Source organism: Aythya marila, assembly GCF_965140915.1.
Source record: "Aythya marila genome assembly, chromosome: Z".
Classification (NCBI taxonomy): domain Eukaryota; kingdom Metazoa; phylum Chordata; class Aves; order Anseriformes; family Anatidae; genus Aythya; species Aythya marila.
In genome coordinates, this window is record NC_139080.1 from 86,101,051 (window position 1) to 86,117,483 (window position 16,433).

A 16,433-nucleotide genomic window follows, 5' to 3' on the forward strand; every position below is an offset into this window, starting at 1 on the left:
GAAAAATAGTCATTGTTACCCTTTGTGCTGACTGAAATCAAAAAAGGGAAAAGATAGTGATATGAACTTCAAATATGAACATATCACTCCATCCATGTTTCATTGTATAAAATAGAATTGTGATGCATGCTTTCAAAAAGCTTTTGTCTGATATTAAGGCTGTTTCCTTGCCAAAGATTCTGCATCTTTTTTGACTTCCCACTATTTATGGTAGGAAATAAACACATAATATTATCCAATTGATCTAAAGAAAGCCATTAACTTAAACAGAAGCAGAGAGGAAAAGGTTAGTAGAAACATAACCACATGGACTTCAGAAGCACATAGCTCAGTCTGTAGGATTTCCATTCCTAATTTTAACCACCCAAAAAAGCAATTATACTACTTAATAGTATCAATGTTCTAGTGAAAACACTGATAACCAATATTCTAACAATCAAAGTATACAGGATTAATTACTATTTCTATTGTAAATGTATGGATATCTATTAAAATATGATGTAAACACTTTTCAGCTTTCAAAGAAGCACTGTCTTTGTACATCATCTATAAACATAAGGCAACTAATGCAAATGTTTGAAAACACCTATCATCCTCTGAGGCAGTCACAGGGAGCACAATCACACAGATTTATACCATTTTTGAACTGTGAGTAGTCCTTCATAGAATACTCTCATTCACCAAGTAGACTGAAAAATGGTATTACATTTTGGTATATCATTTTGGTATTACATTGTTATTATTAGTCATGGGAATTATGCTGGGCGTTGCCATATGGAACCTCCTGCATCTTGATTATAGTTCTAAACTTGGGGTTTTCATTTTGGAAAACCTAAACCTATCAATTGGTAAAAGCTGCCACCTACTGGTCAACAGAAATTATTTTACACCATCAAGGTAAAGAATAACACAAATGCAGCAACTTACACTCTTACTTTGTGAAAAATCCTCCCCCACCTTTGAAAAAAAAAGAAAGGCAAAAACAAATGATCCTAAGAAATAGTTTCAACGGCGAGGTTCATTTTAATCATCTGCTCCCATCCCCAGGGAACTAGAAGGCTGTAATTGCACAAACCTGCCAATAAAATCATCTTTTTTGCCAGCATCTTTGTCCCACACGGTAATATCAATAATTCCACCTCGCTCTTCATAGAGATGAAAGTCAAACTGCTCCCTCCACTGAGGATTCAAAGTTTTTGGCACAATCTGAAAAGAGCAAAAAGAAAGACATTCTGCATTGTGAAGGCAAACTTTCTCTTGAATTTCAAATTTGGTCTTTAGAGTCTGTGTTCAGGAAGCATTTTTGCGGTATGAGTATTTCAAGGATTGAGGATTTAAAAAAAATAATTTAAAAAGACTATTGGTCAGTTCTCTTATGCTTCTTTGACACATCATCAACACCCAAAATCTTGCAGCCTGTCACCTTCAAAAGCCTTCAGAACAAAGGATTTATGCTGGGAATTGATACATTTCTTTTGTAGAATAATCATGCCCTATCTTGAGTAGCAGTTAGCTACAAATTACCTCAGCCTAAAGAAGAACAAAGCACCTGAAATGACAATTAGATGGTGACTAAGAGTATTTAAACAGAAACAATTTGATTGTCTCATCTTTCCCCAGCTTCATTAATACTGGGAGAAAAATGTAATTACAAAAAAATAATAATGAAATCAAACAAACAAACAACTGTAGTTTACTTCCTTTCCTTTGCTGCTCAAATAGTAGTAGTTTTCTGAATCTTTTTCAGTCCAGCTACTTCTAACAAAAGATGTATTTGTACTTCAACATACTTCAGTCCATGTCCTTCTGAACATGCTTTGCAGTACAGAAGCTTTGTATGTTTATAAATCAAAACGCAAAACAGTGGTCATATCTGTCCTAGTACTTTGCCTATGAAGCTATCTCTGCTTTCAAGATTGATGCATTTCACTGACCTGAAAAAATGGAAAAATTAAAGAGGATTAAGGACTAGACAAGCTACTGAAATGTTTAAGTCCTCAAAGCATGAGATTTGATTTCTTCATTTTGATTTGTACATGAGAATGCACAGATTTAAAAGTATATATATACATATTTTTTTTTCAAACCAAGTAACACTATCATAAAACTGGGTGACAACAGGGGTGAAAAGGTAGGTAGATACAGACCCTGAAGTGGGTGTGAGGACACAAAAATAGATTTTCAGATGATTGTTCAGGCATTGATGGGGACTGACAGCAGCATATGGATCCTGATGCCGTTTAAGAGACGTTTAATCTCAATACTATGCACGGGAAGTTATTTATCACAAAGCCAAAGGATAAAAAGGGATTAAAAAGGTCAAATATATATATGTATATATAATACACATATATATAATATATATATAAATTGTTGTGGTTTTTTTTGTTTGTTGTTTTTTTTTTTTTTTGGGGGGGGTATGGGGTGGGAAGTATATCAATCACATAGCACCTATGCATGTTCCAACCTACATCACAGAAAAAGTAAAGAACCCATTGGTCGTAACACAACAAAGATACTGAAAGTCAATCAAAGGAACAAATAAATTCCCTTACAGTGTGAAGACAGGTCTAGAACAGTGTAATGTGATGAATTTATAGCTTCACTTTTTTACCCAGAAGACAAAAATAAAGTAAAATAAATAAAATGGAGATTATTGCAAACAGTATGTACAGGATATTGAGATGAAGATCTGCCAATTAGCCCACGTGCTTTCCCATGCTGTTCGTTAAAAGGCTACAAAAAGATTTCTGACTTTCTTATAAATCTGTAAATTACTCTCCACCTTATTCCAGTAAAGACACATGATTATAAATAATGATCATTCAGTATTACACCTCCGAAAAATATTTTTCCTGTATTTCGAACTGATAAGTGTATCTTCTGATTTTGTCTGAGATGTCTGAAAAGAAGTGCATCTCTTCAGTGTCTTTTTTTTTTTTTTTTTTTTTTTTTGTAAATACTTAACAGGAAACATTATTTTCTTCCAATTTACAGACTCCAAATAATGACAGGGAAAATGTCACTAATCTACATGATTTTAAAAACCACAGTTACAGAAATGGAAATAGAGGAGAATGGAATTGACTTCCTTGATAGCCAGTTCAAATGTGGGATAGAAACTACAGTCTGAATTAGGATTCCTGCTAGAGTTCTCTTCACCGAAATTTTAGTAATACCAAGGCATATTTTTCATTTTCAAAAGCCAAATTATACACAGTAGTTAACAAGCTTTGAAACCCTACATGATGACAGACAAAGTGTTCAGATTATCAGTCAATTCACTCGTTGAAATTAAGACAGCAGCTAAATGTATATATCTATATGTATATATCTATATATATATATTTAGACAGTTTGTGAGTAGCCTGTGGGAATCAACAATTCCCGCATAAGCCTAGGTCAGAAGGCCCTAAGGCTGGCTCTGAGGTTTGAAAAGTTGACATCCAGACACTTGTGGCCTCTTTCTGACTTTTGCTTTCTTCTGGCTCCAAAGACCACAAGGGCTGTCATGGCCATAGAAAGACGAAGGTGTGTCATCAGTGATCCCAGCATCTTCCACAAACAGCAATTTTCAAGCCAACAGGAATGAGGAAAATAAAAATAATAGCAAGGAAACAAAGCAGCTCTCTGCAGTCATTTTCTCCCTGATCAATCCTCCTTGCATGTTAAACACATACATATACAAAAACTTAATGAAACTTGAGGCAAGGACACAATGAACAAAATGAGAACATAAACATGATTCTCATCGAGGACACCACTATGCAAATGATGCAAGTCTACTTGCATCAAGCCAGAAAGGCACAGATGTGGTATCTACTTGTCACAATCACTGTAAAATTGTCCCCTGCAATGATGGACCAGGAGCAAGAAAAAAAAGCCAACAGTTTGTATGGAAAATATGGTGTGCCTACATTTTTAGTGCTTTTTTTTTCTTTTTTTTTTTTTTTTTTTTTTTTTTTTTTTTTTTTTTTTTACTATCTGGCTTTATTTTATTTATATTTTGGTTTATAATGAAATACAAGAAAACATTTGAAGAAGAATCCAGGTGCTGTGACAGCTAATAAATCCCCAGCATTATTTAAGTACTTATGCAAGACAAAAAAAGCTCAAACAGGAAGAAACTACTTCAAACAGAGTCTATGTGCAGTGCAGACCAAAATTACCTTGCTCTTGTACTTCTGATGCCCCAGACGGAACTTCACATAAGGGTCACTTAGCCCATTTGCATCCATCGCCTTAAGTTCACGACCTTCTATCAAGGTAATGCTAACTATCCCTCTCCATAGCTGAGATTTTCTGTGCAGGTCTGAGAGGCGTAAGCTCTGGGTCTGAAACTTCAGGGAAATAAAAACAAAGTTTTAGTTAAAACAAATCCATAGATTTCCTGTGTTTTAATGTTCATTTTTCTATTATCATGAATGTAGAACAACCGTCTTAAGCCATTTTAAAGTTATTTGACAGTACATATGTAAACCACATTATAAAGAATTGCTTGGAGAGAAAATTGTGACTAATGTGCAGGTAATGTCATGTTCTGCTTCGCAGAATGAAGCTCAACTAATACTGCTTAAGGAAATGTTAAAAAAAAAAAAAAAAAGAAAAGACAATTCTGTTTTCTTCCTGCTTCACTTCTGTCCCTGCAGAATGAACTAGCAACACTACAAATAAATGTTATGAAGTCTGTTATATGAGTTGCATATGACTGAACGAACTTCAACAAACATTAAAACAGAGAACAGCAAGAAAATGAAACCTCCATTAAGATAATATAAACCCACCACGAAAAGTGTGGATCACAGAAAAATAAAACAATAAACTCCTGTGCTTGACAACTATTTGCAGCATGGAGAATTGAATTAAGTATCAACATGTTAGCTGAAGATTTTCATGATGAGACTTTGCTGAACCTTTAATTGGAACTGTGTAGAAAGTTGTGAACCTCTCAATTGCTAACTTTTGGGGAAAAAAAGTTCACATAGACACCCACAAACCATATGGCCACAGCATTCATCAATGAACTCCACTGGGGGTGGAAGAGTGGGGAGAACTGACATACCACTTTTGCACTTTTCAGATAGAGAAAACACGTCTCAGGTGTGTGGGAGGACACCTCTTATTCTGCAATTGTATTCATTCAGAATTGCCTTATCTAAAATCAGAACATTAGATAGCTATACAATATTTAACTTACAAATTACTCTGCCTAGGAATCAAAAAAACTCATGTCTGTACAGACACTGGGCTATAAATATATATCAAGGCTGCATTCTCTTTATTATGCAATGTAGTTTGAGCAGCAAAGGCTTTGTAGCTTCAGGAACCATCCATGCAACAAAATGCTGTTGCATTATTAGCTTCATCACTGATGCATCTTTTAAGGGTTTTCAGTGCAAATTTCGTTTGAGTCTTTTGCAGGGTAAACAGAACTGGATGGTTATAACCATGCAAATGCATAGGGTAGGAATTTCACTTTATTTAGTATCCAGAGAAGATTACAAAAAGTACACTGAATTATGACTGAATTACAACCTGCTCTCACCAAACTCTAGGGATAAGTGTTATACATAAGGACTGGGTTCACTTGGGTCAGAGTAAACCCAAGTAACATGCTTTTAGCAGTATGTTGCATACCATATTGTAATGTATTTCTAATAGCTATTCATTCTAATGAATATGGTTACTGCCAAAATATTTCACTGTTTAGTTAAGATCTACCTTGCAGAAGTGAAGGATTGGACTGCAGAGAAGTTTCTCAAAAAATTATTGTTATTGCAAAGGCAAACGAGGAACTATAGAGTTCAGCTGTGGAGTAACTTTTAACTTAACCTGTGACATAAAGCAGCAGTGTGACACCAGAAAGTAGAAACCCTACAAAAATTAGGACACAGGAAAGAAACGTAGTTGTTAGAAGAGATTACATTTACAACAAGGTAAAATTATTAAATATAATGAATTTTACCTCAGCAATAATACCCTTAGTTTGGCAGTATACAGTCAACACTTCTGAAAACTTGTCTTGTGAACAAGCAGTAGCATTTCCTAATTGTTTGGTTTCTTAGAAGGTTTGGAGGAAAAGAACTGAATGGTATTAACCAAAACTGACTCCACTTCAAACACAGTGTGATGAGAGACTGGTTAAGGAATCAAAAAAATGAGACAAAGCATGCTTAGAAAGAGAGTTCTTACTGGCACAGAAGCAGTGGTTTCATTGAGACATTTCAGCAAAGAACCCATAAGGGCTTTTTAAAGAACTGAGTGGGAATTCAGATGAATTTCAGAGTATTTTCATGGAAAATTAGCATTAGTTTGCATTTACAGCTGTGGAACTCTTAAAGTAAAACTTAGGCATAACTCCTAACTCTTTACCTAACTAGTCACAAACAAGGCAGTGAATCATTTAGAGAATATACTTGACCTAAATTCCCTATGTTCAATAGTTTTCTTAAAATAACTTGTTGCATTAGAGCAGCTGCCACCATATAAAGCACACTGCTTTTGTTTTATTTTGTTTTATTTTGTTTTGTTTATTTTGTTTTATTTTGTTTTATTTTGTTTTATTTTTTATGAGCAGTAGTGAGTTTCATCAATCAATGTAATTTTCATTTGAGGTGGCAAGGCAAGACCAGATGATCCAGCACAGAGTGTAGAACAGCTGGGTCAGATAGGAGTTTACAAGAACCAAGAAGAAATCCGGAGAACAAGTATTCATGTTTTGCTTCAGAAAGCCCTTTCAGGTCAGAGCTAGGTTATACAGTTTATGATGCGCAAAGTGTTCATCAGATACCAGTGGCGTGTTGACTGATAGCAAAGCTACAGCTCAAATTTCAATCTGCTGGAATAAAAGAAGCTGGCTGCTAGAAATAAACTGGTATGTGCTACTTGCTGCTGCTGCTTCTCTGAGGTAGTGAATTTGGACCATGGTTGTGCTCTTCTCTCCCTGGCTTTATTGGCAACACACAGATCCATGAAATAGCAAACTGAAAAAGGAAGACATACTGAAAGAGAAGGACTACAGCTAGTGGGAACTAAAACTAAGGAGAATACCTAGATTTCAAGTCAAATTTGTCAAAAGCTAATAAATGAAATAATGGAAGATAAGACTAATTTCACATCAGAGTTCTTTCCTTATGACGTTCATTTCACAGGATGAGACGGGTGCATCATTCTAGGTACTTTTTTTTAGGTATGTAAGCAATCTTCTGTAATCCATCCCACAATGCCAGAAATAAAACCATGAGAGTAAAATGAAAACATCAGCATGACTCTTTCCTAGTTGCTCCTATGAAGAAATATTTCTTGAGACTAGTTCTTAGTTGTCTTATTTCCAACAAAGTAGGTGATGCATATTGCATCCTGGTTTCACTCTTCTGCCACAAACAGATAAAAACTTAAAGAAACTGCAAGGTTTTTAATTTCTCTGGGAGTAGGTGTAAAGTTATATTTCAGAATACTTCCATCTGTAATTGGCCATGCTGTCTGTGTAATGTCACAGTTCCAATAGAAGCAAGGACAAGATCTCAGGCCACAGCTAACCAGCATTAATGTGATTAAAAACAAAACAAAAATCAACCAACCAATCAAAAAAAAAAAAAAGAGGCTTGCATACTGTGAAATTTTCTTTTCCCAAATGAAAGTAAAAATTAGGTTTTTGAAAAGGATTTTGAAAAAGATTTTTTTTCATGTCAAAAGATGCTTAGAGCTGCCTGCAAGAGAAAAACACACATCTCTTCATATCTTATATCTTTAATACTTCTATCATAAGCAGTATGTAAAAATAACGTTTTCTGATCTGATAAATTTAGCTTCTAATTGTGTTTCCCCTGTTCTATCTGTATTCAGGGTAGCAGAAAGGCTAGGGATGCCAACAGCAGAAAACCTGCTGACACCAAAATAGAACTGTATCCCCTATTAGATATGATTAATATAGTCCGCCAAATAAACAGCAGAGCTGAAAGATGATCTTACCACATGGCTTAAAATTCTGTATGTGGGCGTATAGTACTGGATTTGAGTCACAAACCAACCTAGGCTTAGAAAAAATCTAGGTACTGGGAAGTCCTGGGCCTCCAGGACTTTGGGAGTGTTGTCCACTCCCAAAGCCAAACGTGCCATGGTGCTCTCCTCAGGACACAGTACAGAGCAACGTCTCAGAGACTTAAAGGAAGGTGTCACTGTGGGCTGAGGCTCCACATTCAGCGTGGACCTTATTGAAGCTGTGGACAGGGCTTCTGAGGGCCAAGACTGCAAGAACACGTTCTGGATGAGTGCATCAGTCAACACAACTTTGTTATGACTTTCTTCGATAGAAGAGAAGCTTTACTAAGCAGTTTTGAAAATCTTTTAAGTGTTTATCTCTGGGTATCTAAGTGACCTTTGAAACTCTAGCCTGTAATTAGTTGGAGAAGCCTCATGAGCTGTCCCCTCCAGACCTGACCTGACCAGTCTTCATGCTGTATGAAGAACCACCTCTCTCACTTGCAAGTGCTTGTGCCCATGTGAACAGAATTTGCTTTTACTAAATCTCCTTGCTACACACACCAATAGGGCACACCCCTCCTCTGTGTCCTTGAATGCAAAATCTATTGCTTGAGAACAGTTCAGCAGTTAAGAGATGAAGTAAGCTAATGACCACATACAGCTTCTCAGACATAACTCTTCAGTGAATTATTGTTCACCTCACTAGACTACTAAACTGTCTGAAATTAAATACAGCCATTAGTCCTCCTGTGTTTTATTGCCTAATACAAACAGGATTTCCTAGTTGGATGAAAACATTTTCCCTTCTGTCATTGATATGTCTGCACAGCCACCCCCAAAATAATGAGTGCCTCTGGGTGCTGTTGCAGGCAGATTAGAACAGTGTGCCTACCACAAACTTATTTAAACAAAAAAAGTCATAAAATCAAATAAATAAATGATGCAGCCATGTTTCCTGCAAAAGTTTATCTATCCAAAGACTAACTTTGGGTTGGAACCTTGAAATTAAATACAATCAAGAAGGAGTGTAGCAAAGAACTTCACTCCATGGCTGAACAGAGTAAATACGAATACAGCAAAGCAAAACAGAGCCATCATTGTAAACGACTGCTGCCAATTCCAGTAAAAAGTCAGAATTCTTTACCCACCAGTTCCTCAGTTCCCCAGATTCTGGTATATGTACACAGCTCAGATAAAACATTTAAAGAAAACAAAAAAGAAAACAAAAAAAAAAATTAAGAATGTCAATAGACATAAGAATTTCTTATTTCTGGAGACAATGCATTATGTGAAAAAGATTTATACATTTTTTTCTTCTATTTTATGGAAAAAAAAAAAAAAAAAAAGGAAGAGAAAAAAGAATTGGATAAGGAAAAAAAAATAATTTGCCATTATTTATACTGAATTCAATTTTGCCTCATCCTTGAATGACTGTCTTATAAACATTAATGTACTCCAATTCTTCAGAACACTACTGTTTAGCTCACAGGCATAGCCACATAAAGATAAACCCTATGCCCTATGTAAGGATTCTTGGACAACACGCATCTATTACAAAAATTTTAAGATTATCACTACTGTTTAGTTTCATGGCATTAAAAATAGCTCTAGTTTTTGATAAGCACTCACATGGGCTAAAATTATATGTATGGTCAAGAAAAAAGTGCATACCTTCAATCTAAAAAAAACAACAAAACAACAAATCACAGTAGCTGTGTCCTGCTACATAAGTGATCTGTAAAACCTTGGTACTGTTAAAACGTGCTGGAAAACAGTGTCGAGAGAAACAGACTTCTAATTGGTAAATAAAACGGGTCAGGATGGATAATTTATCTGTGGGCAATTTATCAGTGAACACAACTATTGCTTAAAGCAGTTCTGTGGAAATACAGAGAAATCAGTTTGTGCAATTTAACAACATTTTTCAGCTTGTGCTTACACTGGGCAAGAATAAATCAAAGGCCATTAATTTCTCTTTAAACTTTCTTTAGATCATGAAAAACAAGTACAATGCTTATTTTTTAATTAATTATTGCAAAATGCTTTGTTGTTCAGACTGAAATAAATTTTGAAATGCGTCTAATTTACTCACTATGAAATAAGAATTAAATGGGGGGGGGGGGGGCAAAGAAAAAAAAAATAAATTAAGAAAAAAAAAGATTAGGAATATCAATAGACACTAATGCTACCTTGCATACATGACAAGAAATCACAGGACAACCAGATGCAAAAAAAAACAGACAGAAAATTCTTCTCCTCTGTTAGAAATTAGAAAAAATACAACACCTTGCAGAATTTATCAACAGATAGCTACTGAGCTACTAAAAAGGCCTTCAGCGGGACTCTGACAATTCCTTGTAATTTCTGCTCACTGTTCGTCAACAAGCTTCATAAATGGATTACTTCTGATAATTACTGTAATATGAAAGAATATTTATCTTATCTTCTGATAAACAATAATTGTTAATTGAGGACATTTCTATTCCAGGAGAAGCTAATCTGACCCTTTCAGAACCTGTGAAGTTTACGCTACCCTATGCCCTGTGTATTCCTAATATGACCACCATGTTAAATCCGGTCTAGGACGTTTGCTCTGACAACTTGATATTGTCACTGTTGTAACAGTTTTCTGGTGACACTGCAGTATTTGTAATAACAGCTGATACTTCTGCAACATTTCATGAATTTTTGTGGTTTCCAGAGTCCAACAATTGTGCATACTACTTAAACAAACGCAAGGAAAGCCACGCTGTACTTTTACACTGGAGCCAGCTCATGTGTAATATGATGAAGGTTGCAACTCTATTAAGAGGAGTAAAAGCACTAGCTAGACCTCAGATTTTCTGGAAAACAGCAGAAATATTTATACAGGACAAAGGGGTGCTGGGAGGAGTTTTTGGAGAGCCTGTGCTGGTATAATGCTAACCTTCACCCTTCTCCTCCTCCCAGCAATTCCTCTTGGGACCTGTGTTTGCAATATGTAGAAGTGAACAGGTCTCCTGATGATCATGTTGTTTTCTGCTGTCTTAATACCAAAGTGGATGTGACACAAAGAAGCACAATGGCCACTAACACTTGACGAAAACTACTTGAGCTTTTGGAAGTGGAAATCTGAACCCAGACACCCCCTCCCCCCCTCCCCCCCCCCCCGCTCTCCGCCTTGCCAATGAAATACTACTCTGCTATTTTGATTGATAACCATAACAGCTGCTACCACTCACGTACCCATAATGCAAATACAAGCTTCACCAAATATTTGCATAATTTTTATAACCAGACGTCTAACAGACAGGTGTATCTATTCTGACATTTTTTACTTATATTCCATTATTTAGCAGTTTTCCTTCAAGCACTATTTACACCTGATAAACTGACATCTAGAACCCAATGGCTTACAAAAGCTAATATCTTCTTAAGCTTAAAAAAATATTTTCTTATAAACCATCTCAAAGTAATTCAACCTCCTATTCTAAAATTATAAACAACTTTGTTTGAAAGATGCTACGTTGATTGTAAATTACTTCAATTAAGAAATGTCATACTACTCCATATTTCTGCTTGTCTTTGTTATCCTTAAACCATGATTTGCTATTTCCAAGTTTTATTCTCTACTCAAGAGACATCTTGTTCCAGCAGAAAAGCATTTGCTTCAATTTTAAAATAGAAAAAATGCTTCATACAGCTTTTCATGCTAGGAAAAGGCAAATCAGTCACATAAAGCAAATATTTTGAATTAGGCATAAAAGTATCAGTTAATAAGGCCACAGTTTTTGGCATTTTAGTGAGTGCTACTGAACATGAATCTTTTAAGGAAAACATCTGAAATAAAATTAAAAAACGGTCAGCACTTAGGAGCTGAAGGCACATTACATTTAGCATTTTTTTCAATTGTTCCTAAGTTATAATTTTGTTTTTAAAGATATATGTATAAAAGTATTGTAATGATGAATTAAAGCAAAAACAGTCATCTAAACACAAACTGCGAACTGCTTTAATTCACTTGCCTTAGGCAATGAATGCACTCGTCACCAACTGTAATTAACCAAAAACAGCTTCACAGTTGTGACTTCAGGATGAAAAACTAATTTTACTCTTAGTTTATATATAACCTGTTGCAACCCAGACTAATGTATCTTAATTCCTGGGAAGAACGGAGCTTTCATTTCAGGTAATCAAAGTCACACTGAAAGAGCTCGCCACATGTTAATAATATAAATTAATAGCACTAATACATTCTAGTGCATTCTAAAATTTGCAGTTCTAAAATATGAAAAAAAATAGAAATTTTAAATGAAGAGAGGGTGACATCTTATCTTTTCCTGCAGATTTCCTCACCCAGCAGCTCTGTAGCTCTGTGGATGACAGCAAGCTGGGTGGTGCAGCTGATACGCTAAAGGGAAGGGATGGCATCCAGAGGGATCTTGACAGGCTTGGTAAGTGAGTGCATGTGAACCTCATGAAGATCAACAAGGCAAGTGCAAGGTCTTGGGTCGATCCCAAACAGAGGCTGGGCAATGAGCAGACGGTGGTGAGACACTGGAACAGGTTACCTAAAGCAGCTGTGGATGCCCCATCACTGGAAATGTTCAAAATCAGGTTGGACATAGTTTTGAGCACTTCCATCTGAAACTGTACAGTCCCTGTCCTTCAGTCTTTCACAGCAAGGCTTCCTGCATGCTCTAGAACTAACAGTGAGCCAAGACCCAGCAAAGGTTGTTAGAAAATCAGTCTGATTAAAAACTTCATTTGATCTTGTACTTGGTCTGGCTGGGATGGAGTTCAGTTTACCCTCAGCAGCCTGGAAGGTGCTGTGTTTTGGATGTATTTCTAAAACATTGTTGATGTCACACCTGTCGATGAACAGTGTTTGCACAGCATCAAGGCTTTGTGCTGACTGTGGTCAACAATCAACAGTCTTGTTAATTTCTCCCATCTTATCGCTATTCCTTCTGACATTATTTACACAGAGTAAAACCTAATTGACTAAACAATTGCTTTGTTTCTTCCTACAGACTCTTCATTTTTAGTTTCTGAACACCCCAAAACTTTCTTTCAAATTAAATCTAAACTTATTTTTTTCAAAATAGCTTTTTTTTTCCCCCCCCCAGACATAGACATACTCTAAAATATTATAAGTAAATTGTGCCCAAATCACTGTGACAAAACATATCTGTGTCAAAGGAAGAGATAAGCATAATTTGCATCACAGAAGATACTGTTAGACACTAGGGGAAACAAACAAAAAAACAAACAAACAAAAACAAAAACACAGCATTCTAATGGAAATGATAACATGGTCGCAGAATATCCATCACTGTAGATTTTTATGCACAGGTTAAAAAAACACATCAGCACAGTTTGGCTGTTCACACATTAGGGCAGGAAGACAACTTTTCAGGTTGTTACTCCTATTTCCTGTCTTTTTTTCACGTCCAATGTACACAGAAGTAGATTTTTTAATATCTGAGGCAATTGAAAATCTGGGAAGCGAGGTTCAGTCTGTTCACCAAAACCACCTGCCTCACTGTTGGCCTCCTGTTACCTTCCCAAGATCGTTCTTTCATATTCTATTGCCTTCACCTCACATGGAATGCAGCAAGGATAAAATTTTCAAAGCAAATTCTATGTACATTATCCTGTAGGTACAGATAAACACACTACCTGACGCCACTATCCCCTGCACTCTTCTGAATTAACCTCCTGCAGCAAATTGTACATACATATATAATAATATATATATTATAATAATATATAATATAATAATATATATATGATATATAATATAAATACAGCAAATTGTACAGCATCAGAGAGAAAGGAACCCAATTTAGCAGTACCTTCAGATTCTCTGCAGAAAAGTCTGTCTGCTCAAAATAACATGAAATGTTCTTTGAAAGAGTGGCACAAAGAAAGGTTAATGAAAATGATTAATTGTCAAATGCAGGTAGGATTATCTCTAAAAACAAACAAACAAACAAGCAAGCAATCTTTATAAAAATAACTAACTCTTTGCGAGGAGAGCCACTTGAAAAGTCAGTGCATTGTAGTGGGAGGTAACAACTACAAAATACCCAACTTTTTTTTTTTTTTTTTCTTAATGAAGCATATAGACTCTTCTCTTTTCCCAGCTATAACCAAGAAAAACATCAAGCAAACAAACAAAAGACCTTAATTTTGACTGAAAAACACATTTGCTCTAACATAAAGTGATCGTGAAGTACAATTACAGCTTGATTGATCACAAATTTATGCTTTTGATTTCAATGTTAAACACCACTCCACATTATAGAAGTGCTAGAAGCAGTAAGGTTATATCTTAGAAACATTTTGGTAGTAAAGGCAATGACAAAATAAATTAAATTTCATCATTAGAAGCTAAGAGAAAAATGAAAGGAAGTACTTAATAAAAGAGGCAACTTTTTTGTTGTTATGTTTGACAGCACTGTACTGAACAGAATATAAAATGAGAAGAAGGAGAGTAATATGTGCATATTCCTAACTCATTTTTATGCTGCCAACATTTTAATAGGCTCTTCCCGTATCCTTTCCTCAGTGACTGATTAAGCCTCTGTGCTGAGGGAAACAAGTAAATAAAAAGCCAGAACTAATTTTTTCCTAATGTTTTTATAAGCATAGCAAAAAGCAGAAAACAGCTCCTCCCAATTCATCTGTGTTGGCTTATGCTGAAAAAAGTAATGTTTTATTTCTCATCACCTGTTTAGCTTTCACCTCAAGGTTTCTCTAATGGAAATCACTTCAGCAATTAGCACTAACCATCTCACTGTCAAGGTGGGTGTTACCTATTAGTAATAAATCACCTCTCTGGCAAGTCTGGGCTTTTCTGTGCTCCTGTTAATCCTAGACAATGGTGTTTTACCACATATCTGGTATCCAGAAAGTTTAGAAAGCAAGAGAAAAGGAAATTTGTTTCCCTCAAACCAAAGAACAAGAGCAAGCAAGAAAGCTGTATTGCCAGAAATGAAAGAAAAAAAGCAAAGTGAGTACTTCATAGGTAGCAGAAGCCTGTGAAGAAGCATATAAAGCTAAGTGGTATGGAGAATAATTTCAGTTAAAAAAAAAAAAATCTGAAGGGAAACCAGGATGCAGGTCAAAACCCAGGAGGTCTTCCCATAAAGAGAAAGACAAGTGTGTATCTTTATGGGAAGGAAAAAAAAAAGGAAAAACCTGCCCTAAAGAAAAACTGTGTGATCAACATGGAGTACCAAGAAAGCCAAAAAAATCAGGTTCCACGCACAAAGAGGAAAACCCATTGACAGAGGTCAAAGCTGTTCATTTTTTCCTTTGAAAAAGCTGGTGGAAGCTTAAAAAAATCATCTGCTTGGTTGAAATGAATGCCTCTGACTATTCAGACGTTACAAATAGTTTTCCTCTTCTCCCCTCCCCTCCTTTTTTTTTTTTTTCTTTTTTTTTTCTTCCTGCTGTAGCCCTTGACTGCTACCACATGGAATATCTAACAAACTGAACCTTAGGAACTGAAGCATGGCCACATTGGGGTTATTGACCAAACACCTGGATCACAAGAGAGTGCATGAAATATTGAATAATCTATTCCCATCTTTACTCGAGGTATAATGAATCTTAGTACAGAAGTAGTAATGAATGCTGTTGCAACTAGTAGAAGCAGAGCTAGTTAGTCTCCCAGAGCATTGGAGTCATACCTGCAAAGTTGTAACCGCTGACCAGTAGTTTGCTCTAAGGCAACGTCTGTTTTCTGGTGGATGAAATAAATAAATTCTAAACAGAGTGCAAAGTGTACCTTCCCAGCACAAATATGATGGTTTGTCTTCTTTGGTTTTTAAAATAGACCATTGGCAGTCTCCTGTTGCTGAAGACAGGAAGTTTGACTTTCCACAGGATGCATATGCTGACTTCAAAACTGTTTGAATTTCATTTTTGCTAGATTCAGTGAAAGATTACTATTACCTCTGACCCAGACACAGGTGGAAGTCATCTAGGTCTCATGAATTTTGATCAAGAGTATGTCTGAGATAAAGCAAACATGACAGTGAAAAGTTTGAAATAGAATAAAATAACAAATACAAAACCAACAAAGCTACTACATACCACAAGACACAAAAATAAAAGCAGATTTTTTTTGCAGCACTACTAAAAAATGTTTACAACACTGGTTGGAAATATGTTTACCCACAAATAGATGCATATAGGTGCAGAGATTCATTTACCTGGGTATTTCATGAGACCCTAACTTCATCAATAGGATTCAGAAGGGGAGAAGTAATTGGGAGTAGAGATTGAGTATTTATCTAAAGTAATTGTGTGTGAGGATATGAACAGTGTAATACTGTCACACAGAAGATTAGTTACTGTTCTTTTTTAGCTACTGCTCAAGTCACAAGCAAGTTAAGCCGTTTGTAGCATAGTGATGTGATAACGGTGTGCATTTGTTATGTCTTAAATCTAGATTTAAA

The 16,433-nt window shown here is 35.7% G+C and overlaps 1 protein-coding gene across 4 annotated transcripts in view; it reads right to left on the reverse strand.

Moving 5' to 3' along the window:
- Window positions 1–16,433, reverse strand: part of MCTP1 (multiple C2 and transmembrane domain containing 1) — a 281,268-nt gene that overhangs the window by 130,513 nt on the left and 134,322 nt on the right. For 3 of the 4 annotated variants that reach the window (XR_014319422.1, XM_082784284.1, XM_082784282.1), the window contains exons 6-8: window positions 4,170–4,340; window positions 1,076–1,206; window positions 928–957 (exon numbers count right to left, since the gene is read on the reverse strand). Coding sequence is in view for 3 of the 4 variants with exons in the window: in XM_082784284.1 (XP_082640410.1) it covers window positions 928–957; window positions 1,076–1,206; window positions 4,170–4,340 (332 nt within the window). In the remaining variant the exon portion in view is untranslated. The remainder of the gene's footprint in view (window positions 1–927; window positions 958–1,075; window positions 1,207–4,169; window positions 4,341–16,433) is intronic. The other variant, XM_082784283.1, reaches the window with a different exon arrangement.